At 35.5% G+C, this 22,251-nt stretch overlaps 2 protein-coding genes across 5 annotated transcripts; one reads left to right on the top strand and one right to left on the bottom strand.

The window, feature by feature from the left end:
- Positions 1-4,444: 4,444 nt before the first annotated feature.
- abt1 (activator of basal transcription 1) lies at positions 4,445-8,749 on the top strand. 3 transcript variants are annotated; one of them, XR_014211423.1, is made up of 5 exons: positions 4,448-4,615; positions 4,739-5,094; positions 5,655-5,830; positions 7,607-8,497; positions 8,555-8,749. XR_014211423.1 is itself a non-coding variant. In XM_082189181.1 (4 exons), exons 2-4 carry the CDS (start codon positions 4,764-4,766, stop codon positions 7,985-7,987), a joined length of 888 nt encoding a protein of 295 aa, XP_082045307.1. In that variant the 5' UTR covers positions 4,445-4,579; positions 4,739-4,763; the 3' UTR covers positions 7,988-8,749. The 3 variants fall into 3 exon arrangements, 2 of the variants coding, with proteins under 2 accessions (XP_082045307.1, XP_082045306.1); XM_082189181.1 differs by having other exon boundaries at positions 4,445-4,579; positions 7,607-8,749; XM_082189180.1 differs by having other exon boundaries at positions 7,607-8,749.
- A 25-nt stretch (positions 8,750-8,774) lies between these two features.
- comta (catechol-O-methyltransferase a) lies at positions 8,775-21,074 on the bottom strand. 2 transcript variants are annotated; one of them, XM_082189174.1, is made up of 6 exons: positions 20,913-21,074; positions 18,276-18,447; positions 17,035-17,152; positions 15,533-15,726; positions 10,017-10,148; positions 8,775-9,308 (listed from the first exon to the last, which is right to left on the bottom strand). In XM_082189174.1, exons 2-6 carry the CDS (start codon positions 18,444-18,446, stop codon positions 9,129-9,131), a joined length of 795 nt encoding a protein of 264 aa, XP_082045300.1. In that variant the 5' UTR covers position 18,447; positions 20,913-21,074; the 3' UTR covers positions 8,775-9,128. The 2 variants fall into 2 exon arrangements, with proteins under 2 accessions (XP_082045300.1, XP_082045301.1); XM_082189175.1 differs by lacking the exon at positions 20,913-21,074 and adding an exon at positions 20,433-20,876.
- Between the last annotated feature and the right edge of the window lie 1,177 nt (positions 21,075-22,251).

Here is a 22,251-nt window from a genome sequence, read left to right as displayed (position 1 = left end):
ACACATTCTGGAGAGTGGGGACACCTGAGACTTGTATTGCATCTTGTGAAAAGGGGCATAATAGGTCCTCTTTAAAAAGAGGCTTTCTCAAGGTGTTCCATTCATTTGTGCTCAAGTAAATGCGTCGCTCGCGAGTAGGCCCTATTATTCCTAAATCCATATTTGGCTCATTTTTGTAGAGATTTACTGAATTTCGACTTGAGTAAAAAGTCCAGTCACGCATAATCATGATGAATATTGTTTTCATTATCGACCATTTGTGCCACTTGCACTCTAGTACTCAGCGTCTCCAGGGAAAGAATGAGTCAAACTAGAGAGACATGGGAAGCATAATCCCTTTTAAAAGTTCATAATTTTTTTTCCTAACTACAAAAGTTTATTTCTCCTTTCTGTGGCGATCGACCCAACAGAGAAGGTTCTCAGAACTTCCCTCACGTTCTGGCAAGGCTCTCTCAAAGTAATGAACAAATGATCTTCCAGTAACGACAACAGAACATCCGTTCAAAGCTATCTGGTCTTTAATAACGTTATCAAAACATTAGCACAAAAATGTTATTTATATGTTTTTCTGCAACCTTTTAGGCAGACGTAAGACCAATGTTTTTTTAAATGTTACTACTTTCTACTTTTTTTTTTCAGATGGTTCAGATAACATTCAAAAGTATACGTTCCCATAATACTTGCAAAACGAGAAAATAGGGAAAACATTTTCTTAATGTTCTCTAACGTTCACATAACCAAAAAAAAAAATGGAAGCTTTGAACATTTGGAGAACATTTAGAAATGAGCAGAACATTCTTAAAACATATATTTTTTTTCTTTTTCTGGAGACCCATCAGTCACTGTAAAGAACTAAATAAATAAAACAAGACCAATGTTGAGAAAGATGAATGCCAGAAGAATGACCAGCTACTGACCACTGCATGTGATCATGCTGCATTTGTTGATTTTCTTTCCACTGCATTCAATAAAGCAACAACTAATATACATTACATGTGCCTATTACAAATGCAAAGCATGTTTGGTCTGCGATCAGCAGTCTTTTACTGTAAAGCGTGCGAGTTCGACTCACACTGAGATAAAACCTCATGTCGTGGCACATTTCCCATTTATCTCAGAGTGAACAGAACCTCCTGCAGTTCAATTGCACATTTCCTTTCCCCCCACCTGATCAATATTTAAAATGTGTAAATAAATCATTAACATATGAAGCCCCTCAGGTAGTAGAGAGTTCATTTAGAGATGTTGTTAGTGTCCACATTTGTGTTTGTGTTGCTTTGCGACTCCACCTTTGCGTGATCGAGTAAGAGCGTGTTTAGAAGGTCAATGCACCTTGAGTTATGTGAAATCCACTAGGTGCTTTGATTAGTGTGTGTGTGTGTGTGTGTGTGTGTGTGTGTGTGTGTGTGTGTGTGTGTGTGTGTGTGTGTGTGTGTGTGTGTGTGTGTGTGTGTGTGTGTGTGTGTGTGTGTGTGTGTGTGTGTGTGTGTGTGTGTGTGTGTGTGTGTGTGTGTGTGTGTGTGTGTGTGTGTGTGTGTGTGTGTGTGTGTATGTGACTCTAACTAGTGTTGTCATAGGGGCCTAGACAGATGGCTCTGTGTTTTATTCTCTCTGGTTCTGGCTGCAGTTATGGATGCTGTTTGAAGTTTGCGGTAACAAAGTCGTAGCTTGCAAACCCATTCAATTACCCTCTCCTAGTCTTCCCATTAATTATGTGGTCTGCTTTGGTGTCTTTGGGGTTTCGGCCCATTAACAAGACATTGTATCAAAAGAGGATAATTTACTAATTTGACAAATTGGACTAGAGTTGTTGTTATATTTTTCATGATGCCTAGATATGCAACAGAAACTGACTCTTCTTGCTTATATATGATGTATCAAACAAATGCAGCGCGGGGATTGAGCTGAAAATAACATCAGCTGGAGTTTTCTTTGTTCTGCTGCATTGCTCTATGCACCCTTGTTGCCTGTCGCAATCTATCCACACCATCATGACCCGTGAGCCGTTTGGTGTGCGTATAAATTTGGTGGACAGTGTACTGTCAGAAATGTGTCTTTAGTTGTCAGTCACACTCTGCATAAAACAAACACACGCTAATATGTTCCTCAAATGATTTCACATCTGTCAAGCGGTTATTGGTGTTTCAACTGGCCAGGAACCAAATGGACCATGAAGATGATTCATATCAAATCAAACTTGTTTTAAAAATGTCAATTTAGGTTTAGTCCATCTTTGTATCACATCACATTTCCTCTAGTCTAGACTGTCATGATGTCAGTGATAATTTCCATGCGCAATGGCTCGGTTAAATAATGTGTCTGTAATCTCTCCCCAGATACTGCATGTCCAAAGCAATTTGCCTTTGTGCACATTATATTTTTTTTTTTTTACACAGAATATTACTTTGCATTTTTATCAACATATGCACTGAAAAAAACTGTAATATTCGTCGGTTGTTTTTTCTGAGCAAAGAATTTAAAAAAGTCTAGCAGTTATAATTAGATCTAAAAAAATGACAGACTGAAAGGAATAATGACATCAAAGTCTAAACAAATCTTTGTGTTAAAGATCTACTCCGGTAAAAAAGATTTTTAATACTTTTCTTCATCAAGGATGCATTAAACTGATCAAAAGTGACAGTAAAGAGACATTTATAATGCTACAAATAAACCCTGTTCTTTTGAACGTTCTATTCAAAGAATTCTGGAAAACAATGTATCACAGTTTCCAGAAGAACATTAAGTAGCAAAAAACTGTTTTCAACATTGATATTAATAAGAATCAATATTAATAATTGAGCAGAAAATCAGAATTTCTGTAGGATCATGTGACACTGAAGACTGGAGTAATGATGCTGAAAATTCAGCTTTGCATCACAGGAATAAATTACATTTCCAAAATATATTCATATAGAATTGAATTTACCTTCATTTTAAATTGTAATAATATTTCACTGTTTTTACTGTATTTTTGATCATATAAATGCAGCCTTATTGAGTATAAGAGACATTAAAACTCACACACAGTTATTGGAATGAAACCTGCCATTTTGCCAAAAAGATAAACAATTATCAATTCAATTGTCAAGGCTAATGTGGAATCTTCCTTGTGTGACAACAAGCCCCGGTCTCCTGTATCACATTAGCTAAAATAAACACTCTCCGTGGGCACAGAAGCAAAGTTTAAGTAGGAAGTGTCTGGTTTAAGGAGGAGATTGCATCTTCCTCCACCATTTCTGATGAATCCCTTGAGCCTGTGGCCCCGATGTTCGGGGTTAAATGTGAATAGACAGATGTGCCAGAGCCAGAACTGCTGCAGAGCTCTCTTTAAACCCAAGCCATCCTCTTCAATAATGCAGGAACCCACATGTGACGGGCACATGGCCATGCATAGAGCCGAGCATCCCTGCAGGGAGGAACACACTCCTGGGGATAACGGTAGACGAGTATGTCTTTACTTCTTTTGAACGCTTCTAAACATCCCTCCCTTTTCATCGTGCCATTATTTTACAGGTCTTTATTTATACCAGCTTTGCAGTAATGAATTTTTGATGATTGGTTTGAAGTTTCCTGTGGCTGAAAGATAAATTAGCGGAGAAGACCTGGGGAATTTGTGACATTTTTGTAGGTTTTTCTTCATAAACTGAGGCTTCTATAAAAATAAACACAAAATTTGTATTTATTTTTTGGTATAGGAAATGCATATATGTTCCAGCAATAACAATCCCATTAAATGCTTTATATTTCATAATGTTTCAGTTGATCCCATACAGTTACATTTTGCTACCAGCAACAGTGTAAGCTTTTATGTTCGACATTCAATCAACAACCTAGTTTAAATTCAAAAGCATCATAACTTTGGACAGCAGAATACAGTAAATATTTTTATACCTATATCTTTTCAGACACAAAAAGATCTTTACTGAGAAAGCTGAATAATTGTCATCACATGTATTTATCATTAAAGAAATGTATAATAATTGCAATTGCATCCATACCACATCCATCTTCTCGTCTTGAGAGTAGATTTTTCTTAATTCTTCATTTTTCTACAATACATTACTGATCAGGATGTGCAAAAGTGCGGGCTACGTTTTAACATAATAATTTGCACATTATTACTTTAGTTCTTTCTTTGATGTCTTTTATATAACGCTGTAAAATGCATTGGCTCCGATAGTTCCTTTTCCCAATATTTACTTCCTGTATTTTGTCGTCCTCTACTGTTTAATATGAAGACTACAATAAAAGAGTGCCTTAAATAATTTTCCATTCCCGTAGTAATGCCTGGGATATATCAAATGCAGATAGGTTAAGAACATTATATTAAGAATATATTTTACATTAAACAGATTCGAATGGATATTATTGGACGCATTATATATTTTAAAAAGAGTTCTGTCTCTTTAAGAGAGTCCATTCTGTCTTCTTGACGCTTGATTTAGACGTCAGAGCTACTTTCTGCGCCGCATGTGTTGAACGAGTCGATTTATCTCTGTAGTTTTCCTCAAAAACATCTTGGAATGGACTCAAATCTTTATGGATAAAGACAATATTTTATAAGAAACACTCTTTCAAAGTAAGAATTACTTCAAATAAAGGTGTTTTTGAAAAGGTACTGACTTGTAGAGTACGTGAACAGATATTACTACAGCGTGACATTAAATATATTAGAGCTGGAACTAACTTTATCTGTTTTAGTGTGATTTTATAAGATATCCTGCATTCTTTATTTCAGTCTGTAATAGTTGTGACATGCAGTAATGGCTCTCCTGGAGAAGAATGACCTAGAAATACAAGCTATGGCCAGTGAAGAAGAGTTAAATGACCCTAAACCAGAGGAGGATGAGAAAGCAAACTGTGTCCAACATGCTGACCAGGAGGAGATGAACTGTGAAGATGGAGATGATGATGATGGTGGAGCTCTTGAAGCGGGGACTAATGAAGAAGATGAGCTTGAGAAACCAAAGGGCAAGAAACTTATTCCAGGTATCGTGTATATAGGACACATCCCTCCGAGGATGAGACCAAAACACATGCGGAATATGCTGAGTGTGTACGGAGAGATCGGCAGGATCTTCCTACAGCCTGAAGGTAAAAAACTACATGACTGAAATAAAGCTGTTGACTTGTCTTTTTTACCTTTTACTTCTTTCTAAAACATCCCCAAACTTTTGAACAGCAAGGTATGTGTGTATATATATATAGGCAGATGCTTAAGAATCAATGATTAGGTCTTTATAACAGTGATTATTATGTTTCTGGCATGTTATATGTTTGGCAACAGTTATTCTAAACAGCTTTTCATTTCTTAAACAATCATGTAGGAAGACATGAAAATGTCAAGATTAGGCTCAAATTGTGAAAGAATTGTTGTGAGGGAGCATGACGAATAATTTTCACACATGAATTGAGTCCAGACCTTTAATTCATTGAAAGTCTTTGGGATGTGCTGGAGGAGACTTTACAGAGTGCTGGACTCTTACATTGTCGAAACAAGATTTTGACCAAAAATCGATGCACATCTTGATGGTAATAAATGTAGTGAAATTATTTCCATCAAGGGGTGCATAAATTTTTCACACTTACTGTGTAGAAAGTGCATGTTTTCATGTTTGACCAACATTCCCACTGAAAATCGGACTCTCTTTTAGATCGTTGTGTAAAAAATAAGAAAAAGAAGGCAGGAAGCAGATCATCCAGTTTCACTGAGGGATGGGTGGAGTTCAGAGACAAGCGCATCGCTAAGAGAGTCTCAACCACTCTGCACAACACACCCATGGCCAACAGGAAGAGGAGCCATTTCAGCAGTGACCTGTGGTCCATCAAGGTACATAATACAGATACACTGCCACTAGGGTTGCCAACTGTCCCGAATTAGCCGGGACGTCCCGTATTTTGGGCCTAATTTATTTGTCCCGTACGGGACCTCCCTTGTCCCGATTAAATAGACTGCTATGCTGATTTAACCACTGGCTGATACAACAGCAACACGACACTTGAGAATGATCATGACACCGCATCATCCAATCACAGCCCACACTCACGCGCATCAGACCATACGAATAACAAATCATTGTTTGATTTGCGAACAGAATCCTTTGCTGTCTGGTCGCTCCCGTTTCGATCCGGACTCGCGCTAACGGCAAATCCCTTTCACTGTCCGGCCAGGTTTTGATTTCGGCAAATCAGTTCTGGTGAATTCAAACAATGCGATTATTGTTCATGAGTCCAACATCCAGCCACGCAAGAAAACATGAAATCTTCCTGAGGGAATAATATGCTGATGTCATTTTCTGCCCAAGAAACATTTCTGATTAATAGTAATGTTTTTTTGTTTTGTTTTTAAGTCAGGATTCTTTGATGAATAGAGGGTTCAAAGTAGATTTATCCGAAATAAAATAGCTTTTGTAACATTATATGTCTTGCTGTCACTTTTGATTACTTTAATGTGTCCTTGCTGAATAAAAGTAGGCTATTACTTTCTTTAATTTCTTTAAAATGTAGTGTATAATGTTACAAAAGCTTTCTATTTCAGATAAATGTTATTATTGTGGTACTATTAACTATGGTTTGTGTGTAATGTGACTTTTTTTTGTGTGAACCTCAAAATTCGTTTTAGAATTAACGTTAAATTGTACATAAATAGGTTAAGCAAAACAAATGTGTTTATGTCTGAGAAAATTTTAAACGCATACGAACCTGAAATGACATATATTATGTGATACAGTACAAATACCTATTTGGAGTGTCCCTTATTTTCCTGTAAAGAACGACGATTGTCCCGCATTTTTCTTTTCTGAAGTTGGCAACCCAACTGCCACAGAGGTGTGTAGAGTACCTGAAAACAGTGAGGTGCTGTACTAATGTAAAATATGGGGGAATTTTTTTTTTTTTTTTTTACAATCAAGCATGAAAGCATTATCTAGTATACTCCAAAACAAAATCAAGACTTTGTAAAAGGGCAAAATAGGACCCCTTTAAGTATTTTACTCATACTGAATGTAGGCTCAGAGATGCACTAGTCCTCAACACCTAAGAGACATGCCTGTGAAAAACAAGAAACAGCTGATTTGTGAGGAGAGCAATCACGTTTATTTTCTAAAATCAAGATGAAACTGAACACCTCAAAACTGCAATCGACACAACAGCCTCTTAAATGTCTACAGACACTCAAGTCTCAGTTAAGCTCAAGTTCTCAAAAAGGGGATAAGGAAACCAATATCCTTTAGAAATTTATTTTCAACATAACAGATCAATGAAATAATGTTGCACTTACACTGGTTTGGGCCTCATCATGGGCTCATCTCATATTTGAAACACCTGCGATTAACAACTACATGCTAATGCACCTGCATTTGTGCAACTTAGCCTTATTGACAAGTTTAGGTAAGACGCACAAGCTATAGTACCTTCAATGACCTGTAGATGGCGATATCTGAATATCTAGAATCTGAAGGATCATGTGACACTGAAGACTGGAGTAATTTTGATCAAATAATTGCAGCATAAGAGACATCCCACACTTTTGAATGGTAGTGTACCTCCCTTGTACAATATAAAATTCATAATATATGACTTTTTTTCTTTTCTCTCTTTCATCAAGTATCTGCACCGGTTCCATTGGTGCCATCTCAGCGAGCGATTGGCTTATGAGCAGACGGTCTATCACCAGCGTATGAGGACGGAAATCTCCCAAGCGAAGAAGGAGACCAACTTCTACCTGGCTAGTGTGGAAAAGAGCCAGAATCTGGAGAAACTAAAGAAGAAGAAGGAGAAGAAGGGAGAGGTTGTAGAGGAGAAGACATGGGACTACAAACAGCGTTCTACAGAAGAAGAGATCCACCTGAAACGGTTTAAGGACAAAGGCATATCCAAGAAGAACCTCCAGAAGGCACAAGAGAAGAGCAAAACCATCCAGGACAAAGCTCAATCAAACGTTTCCCTCCTGGCCAAGATCTTCAGTAGTGGAAGGGCCCAGGAATGATGTGCTGAGAACATTAAGGTTACTGTCAGGTTTTGGTGATACTACAGAGTGGTATTGGCGATTACATCAGATGCATTTCTTTTTCTGTAATTGTTTGCATACTTCTCAACATTCAATCTTTGAACAGATGTTCTACTTGTACTGTGTTTTTTTTTCTGTCAAAGAACAGATGTAAACCTCTTGTAGATTGTTCTGATTGACAGTTTCATACTCTCAGAGTAAAACACTGTATAACTCACACAAGAACGCTCCACCATTGTGAAAACGGTGTTCCATGTTCCCATGAAAAGAGGCTTAATGTCCTCTGAAAGCATAATAAATTGTTTATTCATGAAATTTTACTCTAATTCTACCTCTTGCCTGTTTCCAAAATTTGCTCAAGTCGTTTTTTATTATTATTTTTAGTCTTTTTTTAACATATAAATTCTCATTGGGTGAGTTTTTGGGGGTCATATAAATTATTCTTATTATTTTATGAATAATATTGTCTTTAGATACAAATTGTCCTAAGTAATTGATTGATTGATAGACTTTATTAATCCCACACTGGGGAAATTTCTGCATGAGCTAATGAGCCAAAAGTAATGGTTTTATTTATTGTATTAAAGGGGCTATATGTAGTTTTCAGCGGCCTCTAGCTGTGATGTTTCAGATTGCAACCAATACAAAGCGGAGGTTTCTCCATGATTCAAAAGCCCTGCCGATGTTGATCCGTGTTTTCGTTCGAAGTTGATCCAATTCACAATGTCAATATGAAGGACATCTGTGCTTAGAAAAAAAAACAAGATTTTTAAGAGATTGAATTTCATGTTTATCAAACAATAAATTGTATTGACCTTCCTGAAAAATTGTACAAGATATCACAAGGTTGTATTGTAAAATATCTTAATATCTTTTTTTTACCATAGGTCAGTAGAAATGGTGTACAATGACATTTCACAGCATTACATTGTTGCAGGTTTTTTTTTTTTTTTTTTTTGGTAAGGACAAAAAGATCAGTTTTGTCTGATCCTAGAAGACATGGCATCACAAGACAGAAACATTGGGTATTTTAGAGGAATTGGCTTGTTCTTTTCCCCCTTGTTTCGCCCCTGTTTTACACAACCATTTATGCACATCTGCTTGTAAAATGAGAACTTCCTCATCCTAAGAAGACAGATTTCTCCAGGCCATCTTCTGCTTTGGTGTACTCCAGGACGGACGGGTAGTATCGGCTCTCATAGCGTGGGTTGTTCCTCACATATTTTAAATATTCTGGGGCTCCAGGACAAATGACGTTGTCAGCCAACAGGACAGTGCCTTTTCTGAGTAGACCACAGTCCTGCAATGTCATCAAATAAATACATTTGTAATTTTCCTTATGTTAGGATGATTACTTAAGGGGTTAAAGTACACTCTTAACGGGGTCATCGGATGCAAAATTCACATTTATATGGCGTTTGCATATAAAAGTGTCTTTGCAGTGTGTGGAGAAAACCACCATACAATGAAAAAAATCCATTCACTCCTTTTTTTTTATCCTCAAAAAGTCACTCAATAATCAAGCAGTTTGGATTTTCTGAGCACAATGACGTCTTAATGCTCATGCTCCGCCAATGACCACTGACGGACTGTCCCATATTAGCATATTTCTGCCCTCAGCCATTGGACACTCCCCATGGAAGAGAGGGGTGTGGTGAGCAGTTGCTCATTATCATTTAAAGAGACATGCACCGAAACAGGTAACTGTGAACAAAGCTGTTTTTGAGGAGGTAAAAAGGGTGTTGTTTTACACAACCATTGAGGAATTTTAACCAAAGTATATTACAAACTTTACATGAACACCCTAAAGAATCATACCAACTTGTGGAAAATGGGCATCCGATGACCCCTTTAAAAAGGGAGGTTTTCCACTGGAAAAAAAGGTACTGTAAAGAACATTTTGTGCCGTGGAAAACTTCTATGGATGTTAAAAGTTCATTGGGACCAGATGAAAATATAGAACCTTTATTTTTTAAGTGTGTAACGGTGTAATTTTGGGGCTTCTTACCTCAAGAAGTTTAGTATCTGCAACGTAACGATCTTTCCAGTGGTCCAAAAACACAAAATCAAAAGATTTTAATCCAAATCGCTCCTTCATTTTGGGAATCAAATCACCAGAGTCTCCCTCCACTATAGTAACCTTTAAAAGAAACAACGAAGGCATTTTCAGTGCTTTGAGGTGTCAATGCTGGTATCAACAAAACAATCACTTAGTTTGGCATTACAAAATGTTCTGTTTCCTGCTTCAATTCAAACAAAACTGGCATTTGAATAATCAAAAAAGTGCAATAGCGAAGATTAAAAAGCATTTGGTTAACAGAAAATATATTGTTATTTTCCAACATCCCACATTTTTTAAAAGAAAATTATTATAATGCATGCTCCAAAACATACTAATATATTACAATATAAGTAAAATAATATTAAATTAACATATATATGTGTATTACATATATGCATACAGTGTGGTAGCAATAGACAAAATACAGCAAAAATGAAAACATTACTAAGAAAGGGAAAAAAGAAAAAGAATAACAACAACTTGCACCTTTTTAAACAATCACTGCCAGCTGGCAGAAAAACCATACCATTTATTCCCCTTTTTTATGTACTCTCTGTTTCTTAATCAATCAGGGGTGAGAGAGAGGACAAGAACAGCAAGGGTCAAATGTAGAGGAATGGTTACATATAGGGTAACTTATAGGAAACAAATTATTTGTTAAAGTACAAAAGGAAAGGTTAGCCAGATCGTGTGAAATTGTTCCGTTCTGCCAAGCATTGTAAATCAATTTTTTTTTTCAATTGAATAAACTGCAACAGGTCATGCATCCAATGAAAAAAAAAAACTGTGTGGGGAAGGATTTTTCCAGTTCATTAGAGCCTTTTAGCAATTATCAAGCAAAAGGCTAGAGCATTCGACTAGATGATGAGGACACCTTTGCGGGATTAAGACCAAATAGGGCCACTAAGGGGCATGGTTCGACATGACAGGATTTTGTTTGAATAAGAAATTAATGTATGAAATCCAAATTATCATATATATATTTCTTCTTCTTTTTTTCTTTTCTTTGTTTTTTTGGCTAGTAGAAGTTCTGAATGGCCGGTAACTTAAAAATTTAGAAGCCAAATTGGCCGGTGAGTGAAAAAGTTAATTTCAAACCCTGAAAATAATATATATGGATATTTTTCTTACAAGAACGTTTTGCTACAGAATACCTTTATTAACCCCCTGGAGACGTATGGATTACTTTTATGATGGATGTATGCACTTTTTTGGGATTCAAAATAAATTACAATTCACTCCCATAATAAAGCTTGGAAGAGCCAGGATATAATAAAACTCCAATTGTGTTTGGCTGAAAGAAGAAAGTCATAGGCCTATACACCAAGGATGGCTCTAGGGTGAGTAAATTATTGGATCATTTTCACTTTTGGGTGAACAAACCCTTTAATTTTAACTAATGTAAACAAATGTAACCCTTATTGTAAGTTGTTACCGATAATTTGATGCCATTTGCTGAATTAAGCATGCAATGGAAAGAGGTCAAATGGCAAAAATGTAGCATATTATAATTTCACACGCTGTTGTATTTTGTAGTTTATTTGCATACACATATTGTTTAGAAACTAGTCACTGTTAAAAAAAACGGTGAAATTTACGGTAAAAAAACGGCAGCTGTGGTTGCCAGTATTTTACCGTAAAAAATATGGTAGCAACCTTACTTAAAAAAAAATAAAAAATAAAAAACATCAGCAGGATTTAAATGTGTGGTAAAAAAAAAAAAATCAGCTGTGGTTCCCAGTACTTTACCATAAAAAATACAATAGGAACCTTTCAGTTTTCACAGGACAACCATTATATTACATAAACTGATAAATATTATCATTAAATTTCACTAAAGTATTAAAGTCTACGTTATATCTTTGTAATATACTGATAACCATCATAATAATACAGGTGGTAAAAAAGAAAAGCACACGATGATTTAAGTATACCATTAGTTTTCCACAAACTGAGGTACATGATAATATTAAAAAGGTGTACAGTGTCATACACACAAATACAAAACACCATCATGGTGACACACACATGACTCCAAATAATGCCATAAACATTCATTAAACAATATATGATGTAATATAAACCCCAAATGTATAAAACTGATAACAAAAACCAAGAAGAAACATAATTATTTAAATGAAATAGCATCAAATGTGAAGTGTCACACAGGGAATTCTGGGAATGTCAATTTAGAGAAACAACACAAGAAACACAAGAACTACAACTGACTTCTATGGAAGCTTGTTTCCGCCACAGAATAAAACATTTTAAAAGATAATTGCGACTTTTTATCTCACAATTGCGAGTTTACATCTCGCAATTCTGACTTTATTTCTCAGAATTGCGAGATATAAAGTCAGAATTGCGTGAAATAAAGTCGCAATTACGTGTTATAAAGTCAGAATTGCGAGATATAAAGTCAGAATTGCGTGAAATAAAGTCGCAATTGCGTGTTATAAAGTCAGAATTGCGAGATATAAAGTCAGAATTGCGTGAAATAAAGTCGCAATTACGTGTTATAAAGTCAGAATTGCGAGATATAAAGTCAGAATTGCGTGAAATAAAGTCGCAATTGCGTGTTATAAAGTCAGAATTGCGAGATATAAAGTCAGAATTGCGTGATATAAAGTCGCAATTACGTGTTATAAAGTCAGAATTGCGAGATATAAAGTCAGAATTGCGTGAAATAAAGTCGCAATTGCGTGTTATAAAGTCAGAATTGCGAGATATAAAGTCAGAATTGCGTGATATAAAGTCGCAATTGCGTGTTATAAAGTCAGAATTGCGAGATATAAAGTCAGAATTGCGTGTTATAAAGTCAGAATTCTGACTTTTTTTCTCGCAATTGCGACTTTATAACACGCAATTCTGACTTTATAACACGCAATTCTGACATCTTTTCTCAGAATTGTGAGATATAAGAGATATAAAGTCCAATTCTAAGGGGAAAAAATGACGGGACTTTTTTTTTACCTCAGAATAGTTTATATCTCACAATTCTGACTTTATATCTCGCAATTCTGACTTTATATCTCACAATTCTGACTTTTTTTCTCAGAATTCTGACTTTATATGTCGCAATTGCGACTTTATTTCTCAGAATTGCGACTTTATTTCTCAGAATTGCGACTTTATTTCTCAGAATTCTGACTTTATATCTTGCAATTCTGACTTTATATCTCGCAATTGCGACTTTATTTCTCAGAATTGCGACTTTATTTCTCCGAATTCTGACTTTATATCTTGCAATTCTGACTTTATATCTCGCAATTGCGACTTTATTTCTCAGAATTGCGACTTTATTTCTCACAATTCTGACTTCATATCTCGCAATTCTGAGAAAAAAATGTCACAATTCTGACTTGATATATCGCAATTGTGAGAAAAAAAGTCAGAATTGTGAGATAAAAAGTCGCAATTATTATTATTTATTTATTATTCAGTGGCTGAAACAAGCTTCCATAGACTTCAGCCACAGTCTTAGATGAAATCAACTGAAGAGTAAAGAAGACATTAAATCTATGAAGATCTCAGCAGAGGAGGATTAAACAACTCCACAAACAGCATTACCAGCTTCACTTATTACTAACCAGACTGACTTTATTTCTGTCATACATCTACAGTTCTCTTTGAGAATTAACAGAGGTTTAGATGTTGATGATTTATTGTTTCATTTGAAGTCACCATGATTGAGATCAGTGACTGCTTTAGTTGGACTCTTGACCCTTGACTTTCTAACATTTGTTTTTCTCTGCCTGCTGTAACTCTGTGTTTATAAGACATGCTGATTATGGCTAGAAAATCAGAGAGAAAATGAATCATATGATGTCAGTTGTGTATTTATGATGGCAATCACCATGTTTGATTCTCTGAGCTCTTATAGAGTCTTATCTTAAATTATATGTGTCATTCATTTTACATTGATTGTAGTAGTCCTATGATTCTACAGCATGTGATCCATCAGTGTTGTGATAATCAGAAGAATTTTAAAAACATGGTGCACAACTAAGGTTTGAACTACTGTGTCTTTTAAACACACACAGACATCAAGAATCAGCATATGAATCTCAACAATGGCGATGATAAAAGTGCAGTGCACTTGATGCAGCCTCCAATCAAAACTCATCAGTATCTCCCAGCATGCATTGCAGCAGGAATACATTATGCTGAATTGCCTTAGTATTTTCTTTTATTATTATATCTGCTTTTATTTTTTATGTTGTTTTTGTTGCAGCTTTTTAGTAGCTTGTTTTGTGATGTTCAGAGTTTTATCTGATTATTGTGTTGATTGTCACCGTTGTTGAGATTCATACGCTGACTCTTTATTCTGTGTTGGTTTAAATCACTCAGAAGTGCAAAACCTTTATCTACAACATGTATATTTAAAGTTCTTCAGATTATCTGTTTCTCACTGCTGGCTCACATGTGGGGTCACAGAGATATTATACTCAAAAATATGAAATATATTAATATTATAAATTTGCTCATAAAGTGAGAGATAAGACTCTTTATGAGATCAGTGAATCAGACCACTACATTATGATTATGTCATCATTAACCTGCCAACATCACCTGGTCACATTTTCTCTCTGATTTTCATGCCATAATGTTTGTGTTATATAACCACACAGTTAGGGCAGTCAGAGTAAATCTAAAGTTAGAATATCAAGGGTCAAGAGCCCAACTACAGCAAACACTCATCTCCATAATGGTAACTTCAAACTTTATTATTTTCAATAAAACATCGTCTGAACCTCTGGTAATTCTCAATAATACATTTTATTATGACAAATTGGTTTGTAATACAATATTTTTTTAGATTAAACCACAGCTGGCAGGTTTTTTTGTTTGTTTTTTACATAAACTGAAGTTCAATGCCATAAAACCTAAAATATTACTACCGTATTTTTTACGGTAAAGCACTTGCAAGCTGCTAGTTTTTTACCATAAACTTTAGTTCAGTGCCGTAAAAACAAAAAAAATTCTACTGTATTTTTTAAGGTAAAGTACTGGCAACCACAGCTGCCAGTTTTTTTCCGTAATATTTAGATCACTGCCGTAAAACCTAAAATATTACTACCATATTTTTTACGGTAAAGTACTGGCAACCAGCTGCCAGTTTTTATACCGTAATTTTTAGTTCGATGATGTAAAACTTTGTAAAATTAGTAAACAATTGCTACCGTATTTTTTACGGTACGGTATATGCAACGGTAAGTTTTTTTTTACAGTGTACTTCCAAAATCCATACATTTAACAGTATATTAATGTAAAATTACATGAAATGTCCCGTGAGAGCTATTACAGTTTTTCACTGTATATAGTAAGGGTACATACTGTTAAGGAATTAACATTTCTTTTCCCTTGCTTTTTTACAGTTTTTTACTGTTAAAATTACGAATTTTTTTTACAGTGTAGCCTATACTGTTTTCAAAAAGCAGCACTAGCTCTTTTGTTCTTACTTTGTCCTGAAGGCCGGCGTAGGCGATGATCTGACGAGCAATGGCGGCAAAGGCTGGGTTGAATTCGACGGTAATGAGTTTGGAGTTGGGGGACAGCAGTCGAGCGATACGAACGCTGGAGTAACCACAGTATGTGCCAAGCTCCAGAGCCATGCTGGGGTTCACCTCCGTCAACACTGAATCCAGGATGAGCCCTTCAGAGAGACACAGAACTCTACACTAAATTCTGAAAACAATCAATGAGGTGGCTAATGGCATAGTCGAAATATCATTAGTGCCTTTCTGCCCCATTAGCAGCATTTGTTCATCAGTGCCTGCTGTCGCACATGAGCTGCTAAGCAGCATCAGTCGTAAAAGTAAACTAAAAAATAGTACAAAAATAAACTAAAAACTCAGATCTAAATTAGGTTATTCAGTGCAACAACAAAAAATTCTTACATTGTATTTGCTTGTTTTCCAGTTCAAACGTTTAAACATACTTAAATTAAAATACATTTAGCCTACTTGAGGCGCAAAATGACTTACAAGAATGACAGTCCGAAATGTGTTTCAAAATTAAGTGAAGTTTCCCTAAAACATGAAATATCTGTCAATCGGATGAGAAAAAATAAATAAATCTTGTTTTCCCTTTGAATTAAGTTTATTTTTTACCCCATTGGCAGATATTTTTCTTGATTTAATCATACACCATGGATGCAGGATTATTACAGTTAAATAAAACTAAAACCATTAAAAAAAATTAAAAACAAAACAAGCTTGAACTGAAAAAAGATAAAATAGAAAAAAAAAAGTACATTGTACATGCCAAGGCAACACTTCTCATTAAAATATCATCTTTATAAAATACTTTTTTTAATCTAATAAAAATGACAAAAAAACTAAATTGCAAAAACTTTAAAGTGGAAATTTAATTTAAAATATTAACAAAAACTACAATATCTCGATTATTTCGCTTCTCATGTATCTTGATATATTTATAAATATATGAACTGTAAAACAAGACAAAAATCTTTTTTGCAGTGTTTTTGCTCATTGCCTCCAATCATCTCTTCTTCTTTTTTCTTCTTTTTTTTGGTGATCATTTAAGGATTTATGAAGTCAGTTCCCCTCAAATTACAACTATCACCAACAATCAAAATATACTAAATTTGTATATCACATAAAATAGATTCACAGCCCATTCGGGATCACATGTGAAACGAATCACCCTCAGTCCCATAATGCATTAGTGCATTGTGTTGGATGCAATGGCTGCACATTGTTCACGGGCGTACATGCAACTAGTGTGCGTGTGTGCAGTCACGCAGAGAGCATATTGACCCAGTAGACAGGAGACTGCCATCACTTCTCATTCAGAACAGCCGGCTGTGAGCAGCCTCAAGGCCATTTACTCAAGAGCAGAGGAGAGAGAGAGAGATAATACATGGGAAAAAAATCTAACAATTGGTAAGAAAATTAGAAAGGGCGCAGAGAAGAAGGCAGGGAATGAAAAATGTGGCTACCTTTATCATCGCCCACGTTCATGGCCCATTCTTTGTGCCGGCAGTAGTAGTCGATGGCTGAGATTACGCTCTGAGGGTCGCCTTTTGTGGCATTCTTTTGAACGGCTTTCAGAATGCGCTGTGTTCATATAAATCAGAAATGATCAACACCAGTGTTCTTCAGCAAAGCCAGAGAACAATACTTGCAAGATAAAGACATAACATGAGGCCAGGAATTACTCAAACGGTTATTTCAATCTATTTTATAGGGTTTTATAATCCTGTTTAATCATCATTCCTTTAAAAAAAATTACTGTCACAGTACCATGGTGGCATTTATATGATGCATTAGATTCTTATTAATACAATACACTAATGAAAATCATTTAAAAAATGTTTTTTAATTTAAATTAAGTGCATTATGTAACCATAATGTATAAATATTCTACAATTTAAATAATTGATCATTATTACAGTAAAGAGAATTTCTCTTTGTATTATGATTAAAGTGAGTTTTTTTATATATACATGACTGTAATGAAAGATGTTCTTATAATATAATCCTACAGTGCCTAAAAATGGCTTTATTTTCTTAATGGAAAGATGGTAACACTTTGTTAACTAACAATGAACAATACTTGTACAGCATTTATTAATCTTAGTTTATGTTAATCTCAACATTTACTACTACATTTTTAAGATCGAAAGTTGTATCTTTTATTATGAGTTAATGTGATCTAACACGAACATGAACATTTGTATAACATTAACCAAGGTTAATAAATGCTGTATTAATATATTGCTCATAGTTAGTTTATGTTAGTTGTAACATTAGTAACTAATGTTAACAAATTAAACCTTATTGTAAAGTTTTTAATAATAAATAAATTAAAAATAATAAATAAATACATAAAAAAAGATTTTGAATGCAAAAAAAAGAAAGAATGGAAAATGTTCTTAAATGTGATGAAACGACACAGTAAAAAAAAACATAACCGGTCCAACATAATTTTTTTATAATAAATACATTTATATAATGTTTTAAAGTATTTGTTAAATTCACCAAAAACATAGTATTACCATGATCAAGACTTCCATGATACATGCCCAAAAACATGGTATCCAAAACATAGTAATGCCATGGTACCTTTTGTTACTTTTTTTATCAGCCTCTTTGAACATCTTAAAAAACTTGCATCGGAGCCATCAGGATGATCTCTGCACACGTGAGTGACATATGTATGAATGACAACGAGGGTCACCTGAGGGCGTGATGATCCCGTCGTGATGTTAAGGACCCGCTCAAGGATGACATCGTGCCAGATGAGCGCCAGCCAGCCGCTGTTCTGCACAGCTGCAGGGATGAGCCAATGATAGAGGACGTACAGGACAGCCGCTGAAACCACCGCCACTGCCAACAAACTCAACAGCATCCTGAGAGAGAGAGAGGCAGATGATCACTAGGAGAATAAATGATTAAGGTCAGCAAAAAAATATGACATTAACAGCACCACCATTCACAAAGGATGAGACTTCAAAGCATTGTCAGGAAGAATAACACAAAAACTGACGTGGTAATCAGTGTAAATCAGGGAAATGTGTCAAAGGTCAAATAATAAATTATATTTTACTGAAAGATAATAAAGCCTGTAGTATAATTATTTTAATGTCTAGTTCGATCATGAAAGAGGGTGTAGAATGATCTGCAAGCAATCACATCATTATCACACGGCACAAGCTGATTGGCCTCTGCTGCTCCTGCAGCCAATGAGATTGCTTGCTCAACATTTAAATGTTCCTCTGAAACCCTCCCCCTCCCCCAACTCCACCTGCCTTGATCTGCTACAGGATTTATGTATGTCATTGCCATATTCAATAATTATCATGATGAAATGTATTCATTATTTTCATGACAATTTAAGCAAATATATAATATCTATCAGTTACATTTTCTAAATTCTTATTGCTGTAATGTGCATGTACCCTTTGCATTTGAGTTCTCATTATTCACATTAATTATTCTAAATAGATTTGCATTAACTTAATTCAGTAATGAGATTCAACCATGTCTGAACACACTGATATTTTATTTAAATCAAAATAAAGGCAGAACAACAAATTCTACCATACAAATATTTTACAATCTAAACAATGTATTATTTTATTGTCTGTTACAGTAATATGTTTGGTTTTTTTTGTGTTTTTTTTGCATTATGATGAGAATGCTCTTTTTTTTTTACAGTCATGAAAAACGGGATGAAAATAATGCAAAAAACTTTTGGCTTATCAATGCAAAATTATTATTTTTATAAAATGATTAAATGTTTGTATTTATTAATGTTTATTTTTACTGATTTTGGAGAGAAATACAACAGGCTTTGTGAAACTAATCTCAAAACGCAATGTCATATCAACATTGACCTTCCTCAAACCTAAAGCAACATAACCTTTGGACCTAATTTAATGATTACCTCATGGGTAAATATGACATAAATACCAGCAGTTCTAGCAGCAATATTATGATGCAAGATCACATGATGTGCATGCCTATACAACATTAACATAGCCAACATTTAAGATATTTCAAATAATCAGTATAGTATTCTGATTGGCCACATAAAAAAATGACACGCTACATTAAATAAAAGGACAGGGCAGGGTTAAAAACAAAAACGTTTGACTGTCCAACGAGTGCCAAACTCTCCAATCCCCTCTCCTGTTTCAATCCAGTGCTCCTGGAAAACAGTGAAAGCTCCTTTGTCTTTGCTGCAGATTTGGCCACAAGCATGGGGAAGGAAATGAATTAACACAGCTTCATCCCACAGCCGATTTACCACTAACATGAACAGAGTGTGCTTTGTAACGGCTTGCAAAAATGATGATTCAAAAGTTTGTATGCCAACTTTCTAAAGCCAAAAATGAATCTTAAAGGAATAGTACCACCCAAAAGAAATATTCTGTCATCATTTACTCACCCTTATCTCATTCCAAAACCAGTATGAATTTGTTTATTTTGTCTATACAACATTGGACCCCACTGACTTTCATTGTACATTTAAATATCTTCTTTGTGCTCCAAGGAAAGAAAGCTTTGAATGACATGAAGGTGAATAAACACTGACAGAAATTTCATTTTTGGATGAACTAAAGAACCTCAAGAGTACAGAGAAGTACAGTATGTGTGCAATATACCGCCACGTGGACGAGATATTACAGTGCCGGCACTGATCCTAATACATCCCTATTAATAAAGCTCAGAATAAGGACTTCAGCTCCGGCTTTCTGTGCAGACACAATGGGTCGCTCATAAAGAACTCCAAACACGATCCACTGGAGGCATAAAGTGATAGTAGGAGCCTGTGTGGTTTAATTAAAGATGGTATCGCTACATGTGCAGACCTGCAGCTGAAAATACAAACCTTCAAATAAGCAGACAGACTGAAAGACAGAAGTGTCTTTCTTAAGCGACCATGTTTTACAGCTTCTGGTTCCTCCACACGTGCTGATAGAGTAAGTGTTATCAGCCTGCCATGCAGAGACCTGAGGACTTTAAGCAGGGCTGAATTCTGATTACAAGGCCACATGAATATTTAAATCCTCTGCTTAATTATAGATTGAAGCTGAAGTGTGCTGTTAACACGAAGGCACCATATTAACACCTTTGCATGCTGTGTGCGAGATGTGTCAAGATTTCAATCACCATCTTGCTTGTGAATAAATATTGAAGTGTGAACAACATTGGTTGAGCTGGATCATGCATAAAGTTACATAAACACGACGTGTTACTGCAAGAAATGATTCTCACATAATACATAACTCACATATTTACAGCATGCATTTACAGCAACAAAGAACAATCTGTTGCAATATTGTGCCAAACAACATTTCCATAATCTTACTTCCTTTTGCAGCTGTCTTCACATAGGCAACACACACACACAGAGAGAGAGAGAGATGAGCTTCCCTTTCCCTTTTCCTCCGATGCTTTTATGGCTTTCTCTGACAAGTCTTTCTCGCTGGCCCCTCTCTCTCTCTCTCTCTCTCTCTCTCTCTCTCTCTCTACCTCTCTCCCCTCCCACTTCTGTTTGCTCTTTCTAACCTGTTCTGCTGGTCTGCTCGATATGTGTTGAAAGCGATAAACAGCCATTGGTCATACTACAGAGAGAGAGAGAGAGAGAGAGATGCATGCACACACATGCATGCAACACTCATAAATACTCAAACACGCACTTACACACGGTTGGAGAAGGAGCTGAACCTCGGCCAACTGGGCTGAGTTTTTAATCCTCCTTTAGCCAATCATTCTCTAATCTTCTCGCGTGTTCCTCCTGCCTCCTTCTCCTTCGTTTTCCCCATCTCTCTTCCTCCTCCCCTTTCCCACTCTGACACATGGATAATGATGACAAAAGAGAGGCCTTGGCATCACCATTTTCCATATGGGATTATGAAGGGGAGTGTACATGATTTTAAAGCGTGACACGTCTTCTGCAAAAACACATGAACAGTTCATTCAGTGCAATACTAAATAAGCATATATTATGATATGTTATTATATATATATATATATATATATATATATATACTTTTTCATTTATTGATATTGACTAATACTGGATATTTAATTGTGCATGCTCATTTCCAGTATTACACCTAAACCATCATCTTACACTCACTTAAATTGAATACCACTGTTAAATGCAATCTTTTGCAAATCTCAAATCTATCTATCTATCTATCTATCTATCTATCTATCTATCTATCTATCTATCTATCTATCTATCTATCTATCTATCTATCTATCTATCTATCTATCTATCTATCTATGTCTATCTATCTATCTATCTATCTGTCTGTCTGTCTGTCTGTATATATCTATCTATATGCACGAGCGCGCGCGCACGCGCACACGCACACACACACACACACACACACACACACACACACACACACACACACACACACACACACACACACACACACACACACACACACACACACACACACACACACACACACACACACACACACACACACACACACACACACACACACACACACACACACATTCTATGTGTGTTCATTCTATATTTTGATGCCATTACAATTATCAGCCGAAATTGTCCACTTTTTAAATTGATATTACAGTTTTTCTCAGTCGCTTTGGTGCATTTCTCACATCACTATTTACATTTGCACAACAGTTAATGCAGTTCTCAAAACAATTAGTACAAACTGCAA

This window comes from Leuciscus leuciscus (genome assembly GCF_965113295.1).
Source record: "Leuciscus leuciscus genome assembly, chromosome: 13".
NCBI classification, from domain to species: domain Eukaryota; kingdom Metazoa; phylum Chordata; class Actinopteri; order Cypriniformes; family Leuciscidae; genus Leuciscus; species Leuciscus leuciscus.
This window is presented reverse-complemented; position numbering and strand designations above follow the sequence as displayed.

Coding starts and splice junctions, on each gene's coding strand:
- abt1 (XM_082189181.1), top strand. CDS start 4,764: ATGGCTCTCCTGGAGAAGAATGACCTAGAAATACAAGCTATGGCCAGT. Junction 5,095..5,654: donor GATCTTCCTACAGCCTGAAG/GTAAAAAACTAC, acceptor ACTCTCTTTTAG/ATCGTTGTGTAAAAAATAAG. Junction 5,831..7,606: donor GTGACCTGTGGTCCATCAAG/GTACATAATACA, acceptor TCTTTCATCAAG/TATCTGCACCGGTTCCATTG.
- comta (XM_082189174.1), bottom strand. CDS start 18,446: ATGCTGTTGAGTTTGTTGGCAGTGGCGGTGGTTTCAGCGGCTGTCCTG. Junction 17,153..18,275: donor CGGGATCATCACGCCCTCAG/GTGACCCTCGTT, acceptor ATATGAACACAG/CGCATTCTGAAAGCCGTTCA. Junction 15,727..17,034: donor GAACGTGGGCGATGATAAAG/GTAGCCACATTT, acceptor GTCTCTCTGAAG/GGCTCATCCTGGATTCAGTG.